The 22,177-nt window shown below is 38.9% G+C and overlaps 1 protein-coding gene and 1 long non-coding RNA gene across 2 annotated transcripts in view; one reads left to right on the top strand and one right to left on the bottom strand.

The window, feature by feature from the left end:
- Nucleotides 1-5,788: 5,788 nt before the first annotated feature.
- On the bottom strand, nucleotides 5,789-21,198 carry cog3 (component of oligomeric golgi complex 3). Its single transcript, XM_085433881.1, has 23 exons — nucleotides 20,988-21,198; nucleotides 20,598-20,744; nucleotides 20,434-20,495; nucleotides 18,439-18,604; nucleotides 17,325-17,399; nucleotides 16,912-17,004; nucleotides 15,786-15,911; nucleotides 15,604-15,684; nucleotides 15,474-15,517; nucleotides 15,226-15,352; nucleotides 14,502-14,593; nucleotides 14,090-14,229; nucleotides 11,909-12,069; nucleotides 9,953-10,061; nucleotides 9,742-9,860; nucleotides 9,539-9,628; nucleotides 8,804-8,924; nucleotides 8,416-8,504; nucleotides 8,156-8,290; nucleotides 7,641-7,716; nucleotides 7,404-7,531; nucleotides 6,821-6,919; nucleotides 5,789-6,654 (listed from the first exon to the last, which is right to left on the bottom strand). Exons 1-23 carry the CDS (start codon nucleotides 21,153-21,155, stop codon nucleotides 6,625-6,627), a joined length of 2,478 nt encoding a protein of 825 aa, XP_085290007.1. The 5' UTR covers nucleotides 21,156-21,198; the 3' UTR covers nucleotides 5,789-6,624.
- A 23-nt stretch (nucleotides 21,199-21,221) lies between these two features.
- Nucleotides 21,222-22,177, top strand: part of LOC146690785 (uncharacterized) — a 46,645-nt gene continuing 45,689 nt past the window's right edge. The window contains exon 1 of the long non-coding RNA XR_014915484.1: nucleotides 21,222-21,258. This is a non-coding gene — a long non-coding RNA (uncharacterized LOC146690785). The remainder of the gene's footprint in view (nucleotides 21,259-22,177) is intronic.

Below are 22,177 nucleotides of genomic sequence, written 5' to 3'. Positions count from 1 at the left end.
AAAAATGGCCCATAAGAAGACTGTCAATTAACACATTCCCCAGAGATTTAAATGGCATGTACTAACCATGACCATAACGCCGTGTTAACTTGTCCAAGTTGTACGGATCATGACACACAACACAGCGCTGAGGCAAAAATGTTGGTAGCAATGTCTTTTTCTTTTGGCTCTTCCCTCCTCTGCTTTGTTGGCATGAGCGTGATTAAGTACAGTAGTGTAAAGTATATTTAACAAGGTTTTCAGTGTCATTGGAAATGCACAACAAACTGGATCCATACTATCACATGTTATATTTAAATATACAGTATATATAAATAACTGGAAAAGTGTTCAGCATGTAGTGAAACTGGCATATCCTGTGCAAATCACTGAAATTGTAAATGAAAAATGTATCACTGTAGAAAAATCTTACACACTGACATGCCAGGCAGTGTATTCTAACTAAAATGTTAGCTTTTAATTACACATAAGACACTACTAATTATCTTAATTTAAGAATAATGCAGTTGTTGTGCTTTAGTTGTATATGCACATGGTTTTTGAAGACGGTAGGCCCACTCAGACTGACTCGGTTGCTTAGTTTCTTTGTGTTCTTTCCTACTAAGTAGATATTAAGATCAGACTTCTGAGAGGATCATACCATCTGTTGCATGCTTCGTTGTTTTGCTTGTCACTGACGATAGTCTTTTATGTCTCTGGCTGCGTGTTTGCCTTGTTGTCATGCAGCAGGATGAATTTGGAACCAATCAAATATACCAAGCTAATGGTACCTGTTTGATGGATAAGACTCTAAACATCTAAAGTCCGTAAAGCTTTTGATTTTGCTTTTATCCACACCATATACTGTGCACAGTCCTGTACACTAATGGCTGTGGCGAGAACAGGAGAGATCAAACAGAAGATGAGGTAGGATTTAAAGAACTTGAGGTAAAGTTTTTTCCCTGTTGTGGTGTCTTATAGACACAATTGCTTACACTAGCGGTGAAAATTGTTGTTTTTATCCGTCCATTCTGTGTCTGCTTCTTCCTTTTTTTGTGGTTTCTCTGCGCATCTCCAAAAGTATCACAGTAATGATGCAAAAACCTGACTCGCTAGGCAAATCAAGTGAGATGGAGACAACAAAAGAAAGAAGAAAAAAAAATCAACATTTGTACAAAAAGGAAGGTTATAATCAGGATATATACTACGGAGAATGTTTACAACAATAATCTCTCGAGGAATTGTCTAATTTGCCTAGTGTAGCTAGATTCTAGTGTTTTATGCTATTAAACCAACATTTAAAAACACCCTTTTTTTCTGGAGAGTCGAGAAATAAATGGTGAATTGATACAATTAGCATACACGGAGGCTTTTTTGTGTTTTTCAGAGATCTTTTTCCTATTGCCAAAGAAATACTGAATGTGGGTTTTCAGAGCCTTGTCTATCCTTGTCACAGTGTAAGTTTTATCTTGTGAAAGATGATATGACATGGTATCCAGAGACCGAGTTTCACGGTTTTGATTTATTCATGAGGCACAAGTTAAAGACCTCAAAGAATTTAATAAATTATGAAGTGTCTTTGTTTTTTTTTTTTCTCCTCAGAGTGTTCCTAAAAACACGAAATCTGAGGTGGAGATATCCCCAGATAATGAAGTGTTGGATTTGCTCAGCACGGAAACTCCCCCAGCTCCTCCAGCCTGCCAACGAGAAACGAATGAGCTGCTAACTAGTCTGGACAAGGTATGCAAGAAAGTACTACTTTTAAACTGCTGGTTTTCATCCCCTGCTATAAATGTGAATTCATTTATGGACCATGCAATTAGTGTGCATTTCTTTCTTTTTCTTTTTTGCATCAAAGCTTGCCTATAGGGGCTTTTGCTTGTTTTAAAATGTGTCCGTCTCCGACCCTGTCTTTGAATACCTCATTAGCTGCTGGGATATTTAGATGCTGTGTTTCTGACAGTGTCTTTTAGAGACAAAGACAGAGAGAAGAGAATGAAAAGCATCTATTCAAATAATGTCTTCAGACCCCCAACGTCAAGTGGATCAGAGGCATTGCCGCAGACCGTGCTGAACATTTGATGTGAGTGCTGCCAGCCGCTGAAGAAACCCCCGGTGACCAGCGATCTGATAGTCAACAGCAATGACCCAAAAGAGGTAAGAATGTGTGTGTGTGTGAGTGTGTGTGTGTGCAGCTCATGATAAATAAAAACTGACTGAAGTGAAAATAAGTGATTTTTCTCACAGAAGTCACTGTGTGCAGCAGTGAGTTACGATTACTGGGGATATCAAACAAACAGAGGTAATTTAAAACATCAAATATCCAATTCTGATATATGAGCACTACTTTGTTTAGAACCTAGTGAATTTGTGACTTAACAATGAGCCTCAGTTGAGCTTCACACAGTAAACTGGGTTGGATAAGTCTTTCAGCTTTAATCCATCGGGTTTAACCTAAGTAAATGCATTAGCCATTTAGAAAAGACAACCATTTTTATACATCGTGCACTATTTCAGAGCCTCAAAGATGATCGGACAACTGACTAACAGTTTTATAGCCAGGTGAAGCCTGTTCCCCCATTATTCAGTGATACATTAAGCAGATCTGGAGTTTACTCCAAGTTTTGAATTTGGATTTGGCAGCTTTCGATTGGAGCACTCTTATGTAAGCTACAATGCCAATAGCCTGTGATTCAGGTTCAGAAGTAAGCTATCAAGGCTGAATAAGTCAAATTTTAGTGCTTTTGCGGTGTGAGCATGTCCTCTCAGTCATTCTCTGTGACCCAACCATCCAAATTCACTAAAAGACATGAGGTATCCCAAGAAGTTCTGTTTGAGTCTGCTTTAACCAAACAATGATTGTTAGATTAGAATTAAATCACCTCCATTTGTTTATCTTTTGGAATAATTTGGATTTGTCTGCCTGGATAAATAAAATCTTAAATCAAGCACCATTTGAAATTACTCTTAAAAGACAAGAGCTCAAAAAACATCAATCCAGATTCGTGGCCTTTAAAATAAAAACATTTCCGCTTAGATTTTTACCAAAACGCTCTTCTCTGCCTCTCTAACAAACAAATGATAATAAAAATGAGTGAATGAATAAATAACGACTGCTTCTGTGAAGAAGGCAGCTTGTGAGATATCAGAGGATTTCCTGAAGCCTGCGGTAGTTATTGCTGAAGAAAATGTGGCTGATGGGGACCCAGCGGTGTAGATAGATCAAAGGTCAGTACTGCTAACAATTCTGGTGGCTTCCAACATTACATTTTTGTATTACCTTTCTATGCATGAGGTGATTACCTCGACACTGCAAAGGAAGCACACACAGGTCCAACTCCTCCAAGAACGCACATCAATATGAACCATTGCCAGAAGGTTGTGTTGTGACTTCCAGCGATCCCAAAACCATGGAGGAGATTCCACAAGACAGTTACTCTAGCTCCTTAACCCATCAGCAGTCTTTGGTGCAAGGAGGAACAAAGTGAGCACTGCCAGAGGCACAAAATGTCTCTGACCAAACAATGAGAAACAGACTTCATGAAGGTGGCCTGAGGGCCTGACCTCCTCTTGTGGCTCCTGTGCTCACTGCCCAGCACTGTGGAGCCCAATTAGCATTTCCTATTGAATACCAGAATTGGCAGGTTCACCACTGGCACCCTGTGCTATTCACAGATGAGAGCAGGTTCACCCTGAATATGCGACTGACGTGAAAGGCTCCAAGGAAGCCGTGGAGAACATTATGCTGTCTGTAATATCGATCAGCATGACCAGTGTGATGGCTGGAGGGATGCATAGACCTCTATGTCCTGATTGCATGTATAAAAATTCTCCATATGCTTAGAACCTGGTGCAGAAGGTCCTGGGTTTCTCCAAGTGCATAACAAAGCCCAGTCTTATGTGAAGAGAGTATGGAGAAAGTTCCAGTTGGATAAAGGATTAGATACTGTTGACTGGCATCCATGCTTGCAAAATCTAAAGAACACAAAGCACCTCTGTGACATTATGTTTTACCATCCAGCAGCTGGAATGACTCTCCAGGAGCTCAGTGGTCCCCTGGTCCAGACCTGGGAGGAGATCCCCCAAGACACCATCTGTTTTCTCTTTAGGAGCACGTCCCGACGCTGTCAGGCATGCACACAATACACATACAATGAATGTGGGGCCATACAAACTACTGAGTTCCATTTTGTAACATGGAGTAGACTACTACATCGTTTTTTCACTTTGAATTTTTTGGGTGTGTTTGATTTCTGCTCTCTGTAGAAATCAAACACACCCATTTTCATTTTCATTCCCATCAGATGATGTGGCATCCTTTTGTTCCTAACACATTACCCAGTCAATATTGTTTTTTCTCCCCATTAAGATCTGATGTGTTTTCTGTGTGTTCCTTTAATTTTGTTCTTCTTTGATGAATAAATTTGGCTCATCAGGGGTTGCACCACTTACGAAACATTTTAAAAAAAATTTTTCAGATAGAAAATTCATGTGAGTCTTTAGTGTATATCTAATTGAAGATCAGAGATTCACCAAACAATCGCACATCCTTTTGATTACCAGCCTTAACTATATAAATACATATAAAATCAGCTATTCTGACAGCTGAATGGTCTTCTATGTGTGATCCTCTAAAGACAAAAATTAGCAGCTTCACACTGAAGCAACTTAGGACAGGTTACTGGTTACCAAGGAGATGGCTATAATTGGTTCTATAATATTTTTCCTATTTTTCTTCATAGTGGAAATGTAATTGGTATAAAATGAGCATTTTACTATATAATTAAATTCTGTTTTGTTCTCAGCATGTTTCTGTTGAAGAATTTCAAGTTTCACTGTTCAATTATTGACAAACTTGGCAGCAGAAGGAAATGACAAACGATCTGGAAGAGACAGTAAGACCCCTGAGGGGTTTATTGTTCAGCCGCTGCTTCTCTTTATAAGGGTAAATCTGACTTCATGTGGAGGAACGTACTGTAGTAACTCAAAACATTTTAAGGAAAACAAAACAAAAGCAAAACACCGGAGCTGTCTTGACAATAAGCATCATGTAGTGTTTCACAGTGACAGCACTTCTGCCCAACACAACTGCATTCAATCCAAAACACTGATAAAGTCAGTGTAAAGTTTGGACAAAACTGAAAGTAAGTTAGTGTGGCTTGTGTTATTATTATAGTTTTTTAGGAATTGCAGGAATACAAGATACGAAGAGCAAACCTAATTTTAGACCAAAGCATTGATTCTCCTTTCTACTGCCTTGCTGTTGCAGCTGAATCAAGGCAAAGGTCTAATGCTGCCAGAGCCTGACATGCTTCAGAGGTATCTGCAGCAGAAGAGTGCAGAGATCAATGTCCTGCTCCAGAACATCCAGTCCCTCATCACCTATCAAAAGCCTGTCAGTCCACAGAAGGTCAAGCCCCAGCAAAGCTTCATCTCTCACATGGAAAGACGGCAGCTGCCAGTGAAACAGCAACGGTCTGCCAAGAAGACCCCCTAAAGCCGATGATGTCCTTGAATGGCAGTTTCTCATTTGTTTGAAGTGACTAAAGCTGCAGTGTGCTCCGAATTTGAATTCAGTGACAAAGAGCTTTATAAAACGAGCCGAAGATCATCAACCTTTTTTTTTTTTTTTTTTTTTTTTTTTTTTAAATCAGAATGTCCTTAAATATAATAACTGTACACATCATTTTACATCGGACAGAGCTACGCAAAAGTTACATGTATAATGTCCTGTTACTTTTGTTACCTTGCAGGAAACATACCCACAAGTCATGTGCAGGGCACAGCTCCCAACAGTCTATTATTGTGATAGAGTAGAAGTATATTTGTTTTAATAAACTTAGTTATAAAAGGAAAAAGTATAAAACATAACATTCCATTGTCTTTACACACTTGCAATAGAAATAAGAAAACAATTTGTAAGGAGGTGAAAAAACAGCTGCTTGGATTTTGCGTTGATTAGAGGGGAAAACTTTGTTGGATCTGAGACACACGTACTACAGGTCATCATATTTCTGTTAACTGTGTTACAAAGACTCTTACAGTTTAAAATAGATGAATAAAACATTTTGCAGCATTTTCTCTTACCCTTCCAAACCACTCAAGGGAGCTCTGAATGTGAGCCCCTTTTACTGGCTGTTAGCTACCTGCGCTGATGAGCGACTGCTTAGTGGCTCCATTCGTGCACCTGAAGCGCCGCTGCCTGCACCCCACCATCACAGAGTGTGCAAATTCAATTTGGTGTACAGAGAGATGCAACTGTAATCACAAATCCGCCCTTTTCAAAGTGGATTTGTTCTACAACAAAGCAACCTTAAAACCCCCAACACCACATTTAATTTTAGTCAAACAAAATGATCAACTCAGTAACCCACAGGATAATCTCCACTTCCCAGTTTGTGTGTAGACTTCACCTGAACCCCCTTCATACTTGTAGCTACTTGAGTTTCTATAGGAAATTCTTTGGCCCTGTGCTGATTTTTCTTTTTTTTTGCTGTTGGTTCAGTTCTCCTGGTCCAGCATGCAGCTCAGGTGCAGTCATCTGGTCATCTCGCCCACTCAACCTCAAAGCTCCTGGTCATGGCCGGCGCTGGAGCAGCCCATCACTATCCAGAGGCAGTTAAATCAGAATCCTTACACCCCACATTACTTATTCACAGACAGCAGCAGGTTAATCTGAAAGAGAGCCGTGAAAAATGATGAGTGCTCACCGTGCCTTAGCTGATATACCTTATTTAATGTTTCTTCACTCAAGTTGCTTTCAGCAGTTTTGGATGCTGCAGCAGTGTTATTAAAACTAAGTCAGATGCCTTTAGGCAGTGCTAATCCCACAGTGCTGTACCTGCTCCATAGATGGACATGCAATGATTTGAAGGTCTTCTCCACTGTATTCCTCCTGAAGCAAAGCGTGCAGTCTTTGGAATACCTGCTGGATGTTATTCTGTGGAAAAAGCCATCCTATTACTGAGTGCTGGAAGGAAATTAAAACTGCATTTCCATCTGGCCTATGTCCCCTCGCTATCTTGTTTCCATGTCAACCGCTGAATTTTGTTTCTCTCTCATTCAGCCTCACCTGGCACCTTGACGAATAGTACACAGGCAGCACAAAGATTTCTCTATTAGAGTTCAATCTCACTAACAACTTACAGCTAAAGGCACAATCTAAAAGCCAAAATTTAAACAAGAGTCATTCCAAAAGTAGATTTCAAACGTGACCTTTTTCTATAGCTCTCGAAAAATGATACATGCAAATACAGTGTTATTTATATTATTAAAAACTGCTGATTGGACCTTGGGGAGCATAATATCCCTGCTTTGTAAAGACAGTCTTAAAGGATTCTTGGATTCCTCGAGCTTTAACAATGGCTTAAAAAGAAAGTGACTCATGTAGTAACATGCTATATCCTTGGTTTGCTGCCACCCACCCGGACAGGCTTGAAAAGGATGAACTCTGTGTCTCTATTGGCCAAGTACAAGGACATGCTCTGTAAAGTGCTTGGCAGCTTGCTCTTCATCACGCGGTAGGTAGCCATCACTATATCGTTGATCTTTGCTGAAAAGAGAGAAAGAAAAAAAACACTGACATGCCCTCTAGCATTTACTATACAGGTTTTGATGAATTACAGTACGATGCTTATGGCATTTCCTGAGACAAATCTTACCTGGCTGTGCCCAAGGTTGCTGAGACATACTGTACGTGGGACCACCTTGGATGGCCATAGTTTTAAGAGCTGCAACCTGAAAGCAGACGCAGCCAAGGTAAAACATAAAAATTTGAAAAGGCTTAAATTGTGTCATTTATGGTAAGAAAACAAGCACAAGAGGGTCTGCTGCCATTTAAACTAATTCAATCACAGCGGTATTTACATAAATAATAGCACAAAACAGAGTCTGGTAGGTAGAAAGAAGGCATAGGCAGTGTGTTACCTGGTAGAATTATTGCAGTTAAAGAACACAAAGCACAAGAACACATATATACACACGCTGAATTAGATTTTCTCGATGAAGAAAAAAAACCAAACTGTCATTTTATCTTCGCTTGTCAGTTAAGTACCGAGACCTTCAGTGATCACTGAATAAGCAAATAATGTTTGTAAAAGGTAAAAGCTGAAAAAAATGAAGGTCAGGATGAGCCTTTGCTGCCTGAGGCTAACTCTGCCTTCGCTCTAACAGTTACCTTGGTGAGAAACTCCTCAAGGTTCCCCACAAAGATCTGAGTCTGCTGCTGAATAAACTGCTCACAGCTGAACTTCAGGTGTCGGTCCACATCCTTCTTAGAGTCAATGTAGTGCTCCTTTATCTCTGGTGTTCCCTGGGGGCCACAGAGAAAAAGGCTTTAGGACTATCAAGTGGCATTTCCCTCAGGCAGGGTGCTATCAAAGTACATAAAGTGTATGGTATATTTAGTCAAAAAAGGTGAAGAAAAAAAAACACTACCTCCAACAGGAATTCAAGTATGGCGTTGTGACTGTTAAGTCGGAAGAATTTGGGAACAGCCTTAGGGTTCAGGATTTTGAAGGCAGCATCTTAACCAAAAAAAAAGAAGAAAAAACAGAAGAGACGCTAAATCTGTGCTGGTGCAGAATTAGATTGCCCTCTAGTGGCCACATGTAATACTTTACTGACTATGAGAAGGGTGATGGGGGAGCAAATCTGCCCTGTGTGCCACTGGTTAATGTACATTATAGTGTTGGATTACAATTTCCACATTAATTGTTGCCACCGGTGCATGTGATAGGCACAAGTTGCTTAATGAGCATGAAAATGTAATGAGTGGCTTTATGGAGCTGAACGTCAATGTTCCCTCCACCTTTAATTATCTTACCTCGCGTTTTTTTCAGGTCCAGTGAGATTTCCTTGATGGCAAAATCGGTGTGAAATGGGGCAATCTGTTCACGCATTATCAGCAGGTGCTTGATCAGGAAAAGTTGCCCATCTATTTGTGTCTACAGAACGTAAAAGGCACACGGTAAAATCCACACTGCAGGCAGCCAAGAACAAAAGGACATCTGATGACTATCCAAACTACAGAGAACATAAAAAGCATGGGCTCAGTGACGATAAGGGAATATGCCTAATTAATAACTGCTGATTAACCATAGCCAGAAAGAGACATATTACTGTGAGGGGGGGAAAAAGGCATCTGAAATCATTTATTGCTCAACTAGCAACTAAAACATTGGAAAAAGACATCAACAAGGGGTGGGAATGTGTCCTCTGAGACTGATGCTGCTGCTTTAATTTAAAGCGTTAGGTTGAAATGGGCCAGTTAGCACAGATATTGACAGCAAATTTGAAGGTGAGAGAAGCCCATAAATAAGGGATGGTCTGCTGAACACTCTGTGGAGCATAATAAAGTACCGATTAAAATAAACTTTAAATGACATCCCAGCTGCTTTAGTTAAGGATCTTGTAGCCTGAAGGAATTTTTCATTAGCGGGGACCACATCTTATTTACTACGTAAAAAGAAAGGCACTTTCCAGACTATTTTTTTTAATAAAAATGCAATTTTAAAAGCTCAGAAGAAATACAAAGGCATACTCTACGCTGCATGCCAACCTTGTTTTTAAGGATGATATCAGAAGCTTTAAGCAGGGACTGGATGCAGGCAGATAAGGCTTCTTGAGATAAACCCTGGAAGACTGCTTTCTGGAAAAAGACCAAGAGTTGGAAATGCACGAATAAGAAATTTAAAAGCGTTAAAATAAACGCTGTACACGTTTCCATACAAAAAACAACAACTAATAACACAAAGAACTCACATCAATACATCTGTAGAGCTTGGACAGACAAACCAGTGTTCGTCTGACGGTAGGGTACCACATGCCATGCAGATCTGCAGGAGAGACGGATGTCTGGAGGCGAGATGCTTCTACTTTGCCTATATTCAAAAGAGGAGAAGCCATTGGGCAATAAATGACAGCAACACCAAACTCTGTCAGGAAGCTAGTGTCACAATCTGGAAACACAGACCAGCGCTGCTGTTTCTTCTTCCACTAGAATCGTCAAGCTGTACATCAGAAAAAACGGACTCCTGTGACATCTGCTTCATCTGCTCTTCCTTCAAGCTCTGAGCAATTTTCTATTGAAGACAGGGAAAGTAAAACGCGAGAGTTGGTAGGCAGGAACATTTTAAGATTCTGGAAAGTCATGTTCTTCCACTTTTGCTTCAACGGGAGGCCCACGGGTTTCGAAAAGGCTAAATGAATATAAAATTTTACTTGCAAAACAAGTTTGTATACAAACAGGAAGTCAGATAAACATCTAAGAAATACTAAGAACATCAGGGTGATCTGATGTTAATGGGGAAAAAAAGTGTAGGTGCAAAACATTTAAAAGTCATTAAATAAAAGTTAGGACTCAAAGGCATATCTAACGGCATTTGAGTATTCACAAGACCAAAGAAATTCCACAGTAATAAATTTGCATAATTCAGCTTAAAACATTCAAACTTATTATGAAGCTGCAGACAGAAAGCGTTAGATGTCTCTTCTACAGAAGAAATCTATGGGTCTTTGAAAGTTTAACATAAAATAAAACTTAAAAAGTCAAAGAAGCGAGACAAAAAGACTCATAAATATCAGAGGAAATATCAGAGAATGTGTGAGTTTGAGAAAGTGTATGTATGCAAGACATTAGAAGATTTTAAGACATTAGTAACAATTCAAAGGCATATTTAACACTACGTTCAGACATTCATGAAACTTAAGTTTTCTAAGGCTTAAATTCACACTTAAAATATATTTTCATGGACCTGCAGACAGTGCTAATGGTGCGTATGAAAAAACACTCTACTGACATATAATTTAAACTAGTGTATCAACAATAAAAAAAGAAATAAATAAAATACATACACAGTATATGAAAATACTATTTTTGCAGCACTAATTACATCGAGGTTGCATAGCAGCTAACTGCATAGAAGCTGAAAGTATTACAGCAGTATTTATTTATTTAAAAAAAGCATATGTAGAGGGACAAGTATATACTATGACACCACAGCACATAACAGAATTTATAAGTTAGAATGACAGTTCTGGTTCTTTGAAAGGACGTTGTATGAGGAACTCATTCACAGCGTATTCCCTACAAAAAAAAGGAAGCAAAAGCACTTTACTGCTGTGAAAGACATCAGCAGCAAAATGTGCTTCAGCCAGCTAACCCAAAAATTGTATCAGTTAAAGTGCATGCCGTATTCAGGAATACTTTCACCTCTACACCTCTTTTTGTTAGACAGGCCTTTCCAATCAGCAGCTAAAACAGCTGCCTCAGCTGTGATGTTTTAAAGGGTAACTCCTATGTTCTGCAAGGTGAAATGACTGTTTCTGACTGGTGGTTTTGAGGAGGGCACAGATGGTTAATGACTAATAATGACTTCAGTTCCACCAAAACCTTTTTAAAAATAGACCTTTAATGGAAAATTAAGTGGCAAAAATATCATAAATTATAGGGAGAGATACATTTAGCTTTATGCCAAAGGTTAGCACTGTGTTTAAAAAAAAAAGTCCCCACTCAGCAAGATGTTACCCAGACATCAAAGCACCAACTAGGTGAGCTCCAGAAGATTTAGACAAAGTTATACAAACACAAAGGAACCAATTTAACCTCAAGTTATTGTTATTTCTCAAGTATCTTTACTCTTAAGACAAAAAAAGTATAAAGTCCCAAACCAACAACAGTATATAACATGTTTGGTCACTACAAAAGTAATAAGACATGTCAAAAGTCTTATTTACTCCTACTCGTAATATTTTGAGCAATTGCATCTTTTAACACTCAATCACATACTAGGTGAACTGTTTAGGTCTTAGGGCACATATTTGGATTGGACCACTGCCTTTGAATAAGAACCAAACCAAATTATCCCTTAAAGCTTGCCTGCAAAACTACATAACAGAGATCTTAAAAAGGAACATATAAAAACCTTACCTCCATCATCTCCAGTTTTTCAGGGTAAGCCAGATCCCCTGGAGCTGGTTTGTAGCCTATGATATCGGTCTGGATATAAATGTGAGTCCTATAGACCAGCCTCTCCTGAACGTCCTCCAGCATCTGCTTCACAACGGCATCAAAGGCCCCCAGCTGAGCAGCTGCATGAAAGCACGCAGGTCAGTTTACAGTTCAACCACTACTTTGCTGTGAAAAGATTCAACAAATACAAGTCCCTTTAGGGTCTGAACTATAACCTGAATATTATGTAAAAAGATTTAAAATGTGTTGGTCTCGCACAAAGGGAAAATCAGTTGTTCTTTGCCCCATAAGCTTCAAATAAATCCTATCTTCTCTTGCAGCTCCTCCATGGGATGATAAACTTATTGGAGCGATAGCTGATTATTGCTCTGAAATGTATTTGCTATGATTCATTAATCCATTCGAGAAAGTGTGCTGTGCCTCCGTTCGCCTACACATCCATGTGCAGTGCCTCGATAGCGCAACAAATACAATCGAGCTCTGTGAGGAACAATACATCTCATTTAATAAATGCACCTAATTTGTAATTTTAAAATAATTTACCGTTTTTAACAATGTGGATTTTCATTAAAGGGGATCTTTAATACTTTTAATTATTGTCTGTAAGATAGATACACAGTATGCAGCTGGAATGATGCAGACGCTCATATTAAAACGTCAAATAGTTTTTAATATTTCAAATATTAAAAAGTTTAAAATACTAATATAGTAAGTTCAGGATGTAGAGTTGTGGTCAGATGTTTCCATACTCTCACCATGGGCATTACTCTCATGGTAATTTATTTGGGGCTTTTATTGATTTCTTTGAAGTGTGGTGGAGGTGGGGTGGAGTGATTTTACAGCAAACACCTTTATTTGGATTTTCTGTCATTCACACAGGTTCAAAACTAAACATAAGTGTCTTTTAATAGGTAGTACTGAAGGTTCTACAATGTCTTTTAACTTATCAAGGCCAAGTGATATTAATTTCTTATTTGGGATCATGACTGACTACAACTGTCAGTTTCTTTTTAACACTATAAAAAGAATTTATTTGACACTTCTCACTGGGCTGACAGATATAACAAAAAACCCCCGAAACAAAATGGAAAGGTCCAGTGAAACCCAGTGACGATCTAAGAAAGTGAATTATAGATTTATACAAGTTGGAAAGTTTCAAACTTCAACTTCACACCTCAAATCAAAAGCTAGATGACTGAAGCTTGGACAAAGTTGGGTGTTCCAACAGGACAATGATCCCAAACACACATCAAAACTGGGATCAGAATGGATAGAGCAGCCTAGACTTGAGCTTCTGGATTGGCCTTCCAAAAGCCCTGAATTCAACCCTATTGAAAACTTGCTGACTATGTTTAAAAGCTGGGTCGGTGTCAGGAAACTAAACAATATCAATCAACTCTACAAATCCAGCCAGAATTATCCCAGAATTTTGCAGACCTGGGAGTTTATCAAACTCACCACAAAATGAAGAAAATCAGGTCTGTTGCTACTCTACCTAGGAGTGGGTGTCTGGCAAAAATCAAGCCAAAAGCACAATGTGAAAAAGGACCCAAGGACCCTCACTCACAGCTCGCTTTGTCTCTGATCACATGTCCATAAGAAGAAAAGCAGTAAATGAAAATGACGGTAATGAAAGAACACTACAAAAAAAATACCACTGCTCTCAAGAGTTTTTAAAAAAAGAAACATGTCTCAAGTTTGCCTCGGTGCTGCACAACATTTCTGCTGTGTTAGGACAGAAAAAAGGCACTCCACACCAATATCAAAACCTCATCCCAACTGTGGAGTGTGATTGAGCAGGAGCCAAGAGGCTTTGCAATTATTTGAAAGAAATTTTAAATTTTATGGGAGAATTTCAGCCAAGCAATACAAGAACTCTAGCTTAAGAAATATTGGGTGATGCAACAAAAACATCGATCCACAAGATACAAGTCTATCAATCAACAACACAGAACAGTGGCTGAAAAAGAGTCCTGACAATAACTCAGCTGACATGTTGTGATATGAGATGTGGCACTGAAGAAGACTGTCAGAAATATTGATGAGCTGGCAGAATTTATTTTTTAACTTCTCTTCATGACTGTGCAAGTCAAATAATCGCCTACAGAAAGAAGAAAAAGGAACCAAGTTCCAACATACCATTATTTTGAACATGATCTTCCAACATCTCATTCTTGAGGATGCTACAGAGCTCAGACAGGGTTTCCAGGTGGATGATGTGAATTATCAGAGGCCGGAGGACATCATACAGGGACAAACACAGCTTCTCCAGCAGCTCACTGTCAGATATTAAAAACTGTTTCAATGCATTGTAAGAAACATATGCGATACTTTCTGTCTAAGCTTCCATTGGCAGAATCAAAGACTTAAGTAATGGCATTTCGATATTTAAATATGCAAAAAAAGCCCTTAAACTACAATACAAACTGTCATAACACTGCACATAATAAGCAAAACTGGAAATGCCTATTGTTCTGTTTAAAATGCCACACCTTAAACAAACACACATTTCCTGCATGAGCTACTAAACACTAATGTGAATACCGCTCACTCTAGTTTAGGTGTAGGTTTGGAGAAGAACTCATTGTACAGCTGGTGTTCATCCTGACACACGTGAACCATAAAGGCACAGCCACTGCGAACCTGTACAAATACACATAATGATCACATGCTGTATTGCCTGCAAATACTTTGGCTTCACCTCAAACAAGCAAACACACATAAATGATACAGCCACCTATTACAGCAGTCATTAACAAGATGCATAACCTGAGCAGATGGTGCGGCTGTTATGACGTTCTGTTGCATGAAATGCTTTAATTATAGCATCCCCATCAAGCCAATTAGAGAAGTGCTTCAAATGCCATGATAGTGTCAAAATACTGAACCTTTGCAGGCTTCAAAACTGGATCGGGTTTGTCGGAAGTATGAAATTGGAGATGACTAAAAGAAAAAAGTTTTACTTTTATTGTGCCAATTTTTGGGTCTATTAAAATTTCAGACACAAAGCGTAATAATCAGCACTGTTATGGATGACTAGGGATACACTGACAACACCTAGTCTCCAAAGCAATCCACTTCTGAATAAAACAGGAGAAATCTCTGGACCCCTGCTGTTCACAACTTCAAGTTAAGGTCATTTATAATGTGCACAGCTTTGTGCTTCAACACAGTGCAGAAAATATCCCAGAGGGCCCCAAGCTGTCCATTCTTAGCAAACTCAAATGTCACCTTACTATATCTAAAGAGCCATTCCAGCCTTTAAGTAGACTTACCAAAGCACAGTGGTCTTTGCTGTTCTGGCTGGTCAAGTCAGTAATGGTGGATGTAATGCAGGGACTTAAGAGCTGCTCTCTTTGATCAAGATAACACTGATGAACTTCATCAAGAAGCTGATGGTATCTGTTTGCATAAATATAAATATAGAAGACTTCATTTAGCACATTAACTATAACAAAATATACATTTATAAAAGGTTAATGCTACCGCTGCCACTACTGCCTTTTTCTAAAGAAATACTCACTCTGGAATCTTCTCTGCTCGCTGCTCTATCTGTTCAATCAATGACTGAAGAGGGGAAAAAAGAAATTTTGATTTTTACTGTAGAAAATTATGATCTGCATAAATAGCAGGCAACAGAACGTTAAACTCACCCGAACTTTTGGTGAAGCTGCTCTGAACTTTACATAGTAAAGGGTAAAGGCGTTGTCTGCATTAGTTAAACCCATTGGATCCTGTGGGAGTCAAAAAGAAATCAAAATTAAACTCCACTAAACGCATACAGTGTGTGTACCAGTGGTCAATAGCACTAAAGAAAAACAGAATGCTTACTTACCCTTTTTGTTAACTGGCTTGTGAGGTTTTGCATAGTGTTTACAATGTGAATCTTCATGAAATGCATAGCTTTAGAGAGACATTGTTTAAATTTGGCCAAATAAACAGGATAGTCCTTGAAACTTGGCTGGAATGAAAAGAGATAAGCAAGTGTTAAACATCATTCATTCTGGAGTTATCACAGGTTATCATTTTGGTCTGCGTTTCCCTGATCCCCACCCCCTTGTCTACATCCCTGATTACTCACCGGTGCCCGATTACTCACTGTAAATGTACACTGAGCATATGAGGTGTGATTAAAGTGTTCTGAGAGCACCTCCATGATAATCAAAAGATTTGACGCGCTCAAGGTCACCTTGCTGGTCGTGTCCATGGTGCTATTTCTAGACTGTAAATCCTGTTCTGACCACATGCACTGTGCACTCTGCAATTTCACTTTGGACCTCAAACTCACACAGAGAGGAAGCACAAATTCCTGTTTCAACATGATTTCATCTGGAGGCTCATCAAGACATCTGGATCTCTGGGTATGAGCAAGCATTTTTTTAAGTTGATGACTCCTGAGTGTCCAAGCCTGAAGGCAGCTTATTGCTCAACATAAATTTTATCAATGCCGAGTTCTACTGTAACATCCTGAGGTGTCTGACGGAGAACATTTTGAGGAAACAATCTAAAGTATTGTGCACGGCGGGATGGTTCACAGTGCACTTTTTTGGAGGTATACCAAAACAATTTTCCCTCACCATCAGAACCACTCATGAGATTTGTCTCCCAGCAACAATGTCTGCAGTTTTGACACGCTGGTAGAGATCCAGATCACAAGTGCAAGGGACAATAACAAGACTTCCACTAAAAGTTGTAAAAAATACCATCTGCACTAAAAATGCTTTAGAGGTGTAAAAGAATATGACCTTTAACACAATATAGGGCATGTTTTTGATTTTAATGGATCTTTTTACAGAACTTTTCCATCACACGCTGTAAATGTGCATTCACTACATAAAAGGAAATTCGCTTCCAACAAAAATGTCACATCCTTCTGATTACTGATTACTCTATCCCTGATATTCCTACAAAAAGGTAAAACGAGATCTTCAAAGGCAAAACTGACAGCACAATGTACTTACATGTGATGAAACATATTCAATGCAGTCATCCAACTTAGACAGCATTGGTATAAAACCTTCACTATTTACAGACAAGGTTGGCGAGTTCAGTTTCTGCAAAGGCAAAGACATTCGATTTTAATTAATTAATACTTTTTTATAATTTAAAAAAAATGTTTTTGGTAAACACTGCTATGTGTGTTATTCATAATTTCAGATCAGTAAAAATTAAATCTATATCTAGAAAAAAAACAAGAAACTACAGATTTTACTTCGTCTTATTTTTCAAGATGTAAAAATTGAGAATAATTTCTTATTTAAAATTACAGCAACTGAGTGCGAAAATAAAATCTATATCTAATAACCAGTTAAACATATTTCAGTGCATAGTTTTAGTCATTTAACAAACGAACAAACAAACAGACACAGCCTACCGTGTTTATGTTTTCTAACTCATTAAAATATGACAGTTTCTGCTGTATGCTTTCTGCCAGGTCAACAAGTTCTGCCTGCAAACAGAGAGAAAACAAAACACCATTGTTAAAACAAGCAAAAATAGATAATAAAAATCATGCTATAAGAAGCTTAATAATTTCAGTTCAGCTTCTAACAACAGTCCAGTCTCTACGAGCCTGAGCACAAATCTCCAACACTTGTGGGGGGAAAAAAAAAAGAACAAAAAGCAAAAAGCTCGAGTTTATAACACATTTATAAGACATTTAACAGCAGACTCAACAATGTACTAATTTATTCCTCAGAGAACGGCGAAACAATTATTACCATCCCTGGTTTGGTATAGTCCATAATTTCATTTTCTTCTTTGTAGACCTTGACAATGATACATCCACCACCTTAAGAGTGTTGTTGACTTTGTTAGATATTTTGAAGTAGTTTTTCTTAATCATGGAAATAATTCTGTCATCACGCACTTAGTTCTCTGTGGTCTTTCAGGCTCTTTGGCATAGCTGAGCTGGCCAGTGCATTCATTATCTTTAAGAATGCACCAGTTTGCTGATTTGACCACTTCCAAAGATGATGTTATTTTTCTGGAAGGTTCATTTGTTTTGTTTTTTATCCTAACGATGATCTCCCTCCCTTGAATCATCATCATCTCTCTGACATCCTCATATTCCTTTGAAAAGCTTTTAATTACAAATTTAAAACAGCTTTTTTCATCTTCTTCATTTGTCATGAAATAACGAGGGAACAGGCTTCATCTTGCCATGAAATTACTTCTCAGGCAGTTGTGAGTGTTCAATTAATGTTGAAAACTGGGGACTTCATATAAATTTGACTTGAATTCATAAACAGTTAATACAATTTTATTGTAAAACAACTTGAATTAAAGCAGGAAATCAGTATTTCAAGCACATATTGATTAACTTAAAATAAGAATAATCTTTACAAAATGACACCAAAAATGGCTTTATTTAATAATTATATATGCTTTATATTGCATCAAAGTACATACAATTTCTGATTACCAGGGATCTTCTGATTTTAATAAAGGAAAGTGCTCACAGTCTGATGTGCCCGTGCGCATCTCACCTGTTCTTTAAGAAGCTGTTCACAGGCCTCATGTAGGGCGCCAGTCTTATTGGACACAAACAGGTACTGTTTCTGAAGGGAATCCAAGTGCTCAAGAGCTGTGTTGACATCTTTTAGTATAACATCACAGTGTTCCTGGTAGCAGTTTAGATCATCTCTGGTTTTCCTAAGTGGAAAGCAGACATTATCTTTTGCTTCCTTTCATTCAACTTTGACAGCATAGTGCACTGAAGCTAAATATTGGCTTCATGCTTTAGAAGATTTGACAACAGCAACAGTAAGGTGACACTTGATGGTTGCACTTTTTTGGCTGAGTGAAACTAACACAGCGGCGCATGCCTGATGATATGTGAAAGCAGCGCACACTGTGAGCTGTCATTTCTTACTTCATTCATTTTACTCTTGAAACAACTTTGCTGCAATTAAGAGATCTGAAAACTGAGTGAGTAGTGTATGATGGTGCATTTTATAAAGCACAGAGGTGGGAGAGAATGGTGATGCAGTGTTTAGCACCGTCACACATCTGTCTGCGTGGGTTCTCTCTGGATATTCCAGCTTCCTCCCGCATGGCGTTAGGCCAGTGATTCTAAACTGACAGTAGATGTGAATGTGAGCTTAAATGGCTATCTGTCTCTGTGTGTTACACCTGATTAATGACCTATCCACGGTGTACCCTGCCTCTAACAGTAGGATGGATCGACTCCAGCCCCCCACGACCCTCAACTGGATAAGCAGACGAAGGATGGATGCATCCCAGAGCATCATGTTTGATTCTGATTTATTCTTTCAAAAACATGTAATTTGACCTTGTCCTCCTCTAAACAAACACCCAGTCAACGCACACACAATCTGGAAAACCTCTGGCTATTGTCTGCTGGCCTTCGCAGAGTTAGTGGATATCCGGGTCAAACCTTCCTGTTCAGTCTGCCAGTCATTGTTTAAAAATGCCAATGAGTTCTTTTATAAAAAGTGATTTTAAAAAACAAAACTGTTGGAGTATCTCCGATGGTTAGAAATCTCATTTCAATCGTTTCTTCTTTTGCTGCCCTCACCAACTATTAAGCTGCATGCAAATGTCTTCTCAAACATGACTGGTGAACATAAATCTGACTGTCTGACCGAACAGAAAGCTTGAACCTTGCAAATAGAATTATGCATGTTTAATAACGCCTTTAAATCAAAGCTGATGTGTTTCTCTGATTCAGAATGCAAACATCTGATACACTGTTCAACAAGCACTTTCACCAACACCTTTACAAATTTCACTTGCTGGTTCATGTATATGTTCTTTTTTTAAGTTATTATTTTCCAAGTAGTCAACAACGAGAATGACTGGATAGAAAACTGAACGGATACTCGGTGACAAGTTCAAAAAGAAAAATGACACCAAATGAATCTGCAGCTTTGGAAGCACTGGTGCACATTGTCCAGAATTTTTGCAGAGCAGAGAATAACACTGAGCTTATGGCCAACATGCTGGGTAGGGGGCCAGAATTTCACTGAAGATGCACGTTTTACATTTTCATCTCTAATTTTTTCCACCAAATTTAGGTTATGTCAGCGATGAGCAAGCAAAAAGATTTCATCTTGATATAAAAGTGATGGAAAACCGATATTAGGGAAAATTCAATCCAAGCATGATGGGTGACTAAAATTGTGATTTTAGACATGCAATGATGATTATTTAGATGAAGAGCTGGTTTGAAAACAAAAAAATGCCTGGTGTTCTGGAGCAGAGCAATACCAAATATTAAAATTTATGAAAAACACATGGCAGTGAAGCATATGCGAACCTCAGTGAGGTTATTTGTACTGTACACTTGAGACTAATACATAACTTGATTCATGACCTATTAAGGCCTATCTTTTTGGAAAGCTGATCAGGAATAAATTAGACAACTGGTAAAGGATCCAGCCTATAACTTGTATATAATCTTATCAATATCCAGCCCTACACACAGCATGACACTACAGAGGAGTATAAGATTTACATACCTGTATTTTGCATTCTCGTCCTGGCCCATGTTTGCCTGCAGCTTGGCAAACCAGGCAAAAAACTACAAAAAAAAAAAAGGAATTATATTACACCCATGCATCTTATTAAGGTATGGTAAATCTGACTGGGTGCATAACTGCTTAAAGCTGACTGGGTCAGACACCTGTTGTGCAGTTTCTATTCTATTGTTTTCCATGTTGAGCATCTGAAATCCTTTGAGCAGGATGTTTTCTGTTGAATCGGGAACAGTCGCAGTGAAAGGGGACTGCAAGGATCTAGATGACAAGCTACACAAGTCTTCAATGGGTAGCTGCAAAACAAAACAAGGCTCCTTATTTCTAAGCTCCTTGATTTCAAGCTAACTACCTGGACATGTTGACGAGGTGGTGAAGCACAAATACATACATGCCAGATAAATTAACTTGTAACGTAATGAAAGGGGGAATTAAGGTCATACAGTGGCAGCCTCGACTTTTATTTGACATCACTTGCGTTTAGAAAGTAAGTTAGCAGCACTGCTAGCTAGCTAGCAGAGTCCAGAGCTCCAGCTCACCTCAGAGGGCACAGAGAGCTTTTCGGCCGCGGCTCGGATCTCCAGGACGGAGTCCATCTGTTTCTCCGTGAGGGGAGCCGTGGCATCGGCACGGCGGTCCCATAGCGACAGTTTCTCCCGGGTTTCCTTATCTGTTAAGTCCAAGAGGGACTGATCTGTGGACGCCATCGTTAGATTAGACAGCACCAACGTCAGCAGCAACGCGCTGGTACTTCCTGTTCCGGGAGTGTGGGCGGGGCTTGATAAAGAGGTCGGTGATCCCACTGCGATGGTGAGTTTCGCTCCGTGTCTTAAAACACTTTTGCAAATATATTTTAAAAGCATGAAAAGGATAATATACAGAACTTCTCTGTCTTCATTTTTTTAAATTACAAAATGACATTTTTTCAGTATTAAAAAAACGAGTTATTAAGCAAAATGGTACAATGGAAGATATTATCATATGAGTTTCCGCCCACAGTCCAAAGACATTCTCCTGAACTGGTTTAGATGTGGATTTGACAGTGAATTTGAGGTTTTCTGTCCGTAATGGATTCTGATAACCTACCCAGCCAGGATGCACCCCTGCTGCCAGGTGGGGATTAGCTGCTCCAGACATCCAGCTCCACATCCTTGAATTGTATAAGGGAAAGTAAATGGATGGATGGATGGAGGGATGGATGGAGGGAGGGATAGAAGTTATAACTACTCATGTTCAAGGACGTGGCTACAGTTTTGGGCCTCCTGTGTCACCTCTCCAAAGCTGTGTTGTCATAACATTGCAACACCATCATCTGTTTTTGAGGAAAAACAGTATTGTGCTCCTCAGTGAGTTATCGTAATACAGCTATATAACGATATGCAACTGAATAATAAGGGTGTGCTAATAAAAAACTGACTCATATATGTACTTCACAGTGACTTGGTCCACTGCCTAACATTACTTTTTTACCTTGCACAGGTTAACATAAAACAAAGGAATAATGGGAGATCTGTCTTTAATTCTACCACTCAGCAGAACAATAGACATTAATGGTTGCAACCAGACTGCAATTTGTGAGCTCCATTACCTTGGGACTCAGTGTTTAATGTTTTGTTTCAGTTCCATGGTCAAGGGTCACCCACATCCAATGCACATTTATTAAGGCAACAACTAAAGTTTTTCTAATGTGCTGAATTTTCAGTTTGTCTTTTAGTGATGTGGTTTGATA

The sequence above is a fragment of the Copadichromis virginalis genome, linkage group LG16 (genome assembly GCF_057382275.1).
Source record: "Copadichromis virginalis isolate Kocher_CV1m ecotype Utaka linkage group LG16, C_Virginalis_male_GT1.1, whole genome shotgun sequence".
NCBI classification, from domain to species: Eukaryota; Metazoa; Chordata; class Actinopteri; order Cichliformes; family Cichlidae; genus Copadichromis; species Copadichromis virginalis.
The sequence above is the reverse complement of the archived record's forward strand: the minus strand, read 5'-3'. Positions and strand labels throughout refer to the sequence as shown.

What these genes read in the sequence shown, in the direction of transcription:
- cog3 (XM_085433881.1), bottom strand. Translation starts at nt 21,155, where the DNA reads ATGGCGTCCACAGATCAGTCCCTCTTGGACTTAACAGATAAGGAAACC. An exon ending in GAATAGAAACTGCACAACAG is followed by an intron (nt 20,496 to 20,597) that starts GTGTCTGACCCA and finishes TTTTTTTTGTAG; the next exon opens with TTTTTTGCCTGGTTTGCCAA. An exon ending in AAGAAGAAACAGCAGCGCTG is followed by an intron (nt 9,861 to 9,952) that starts GTCTGTGTTTCC and finishes TTTTGAATATAG; the next exon opens with GCAAAGTAGAAGCATCTCGC.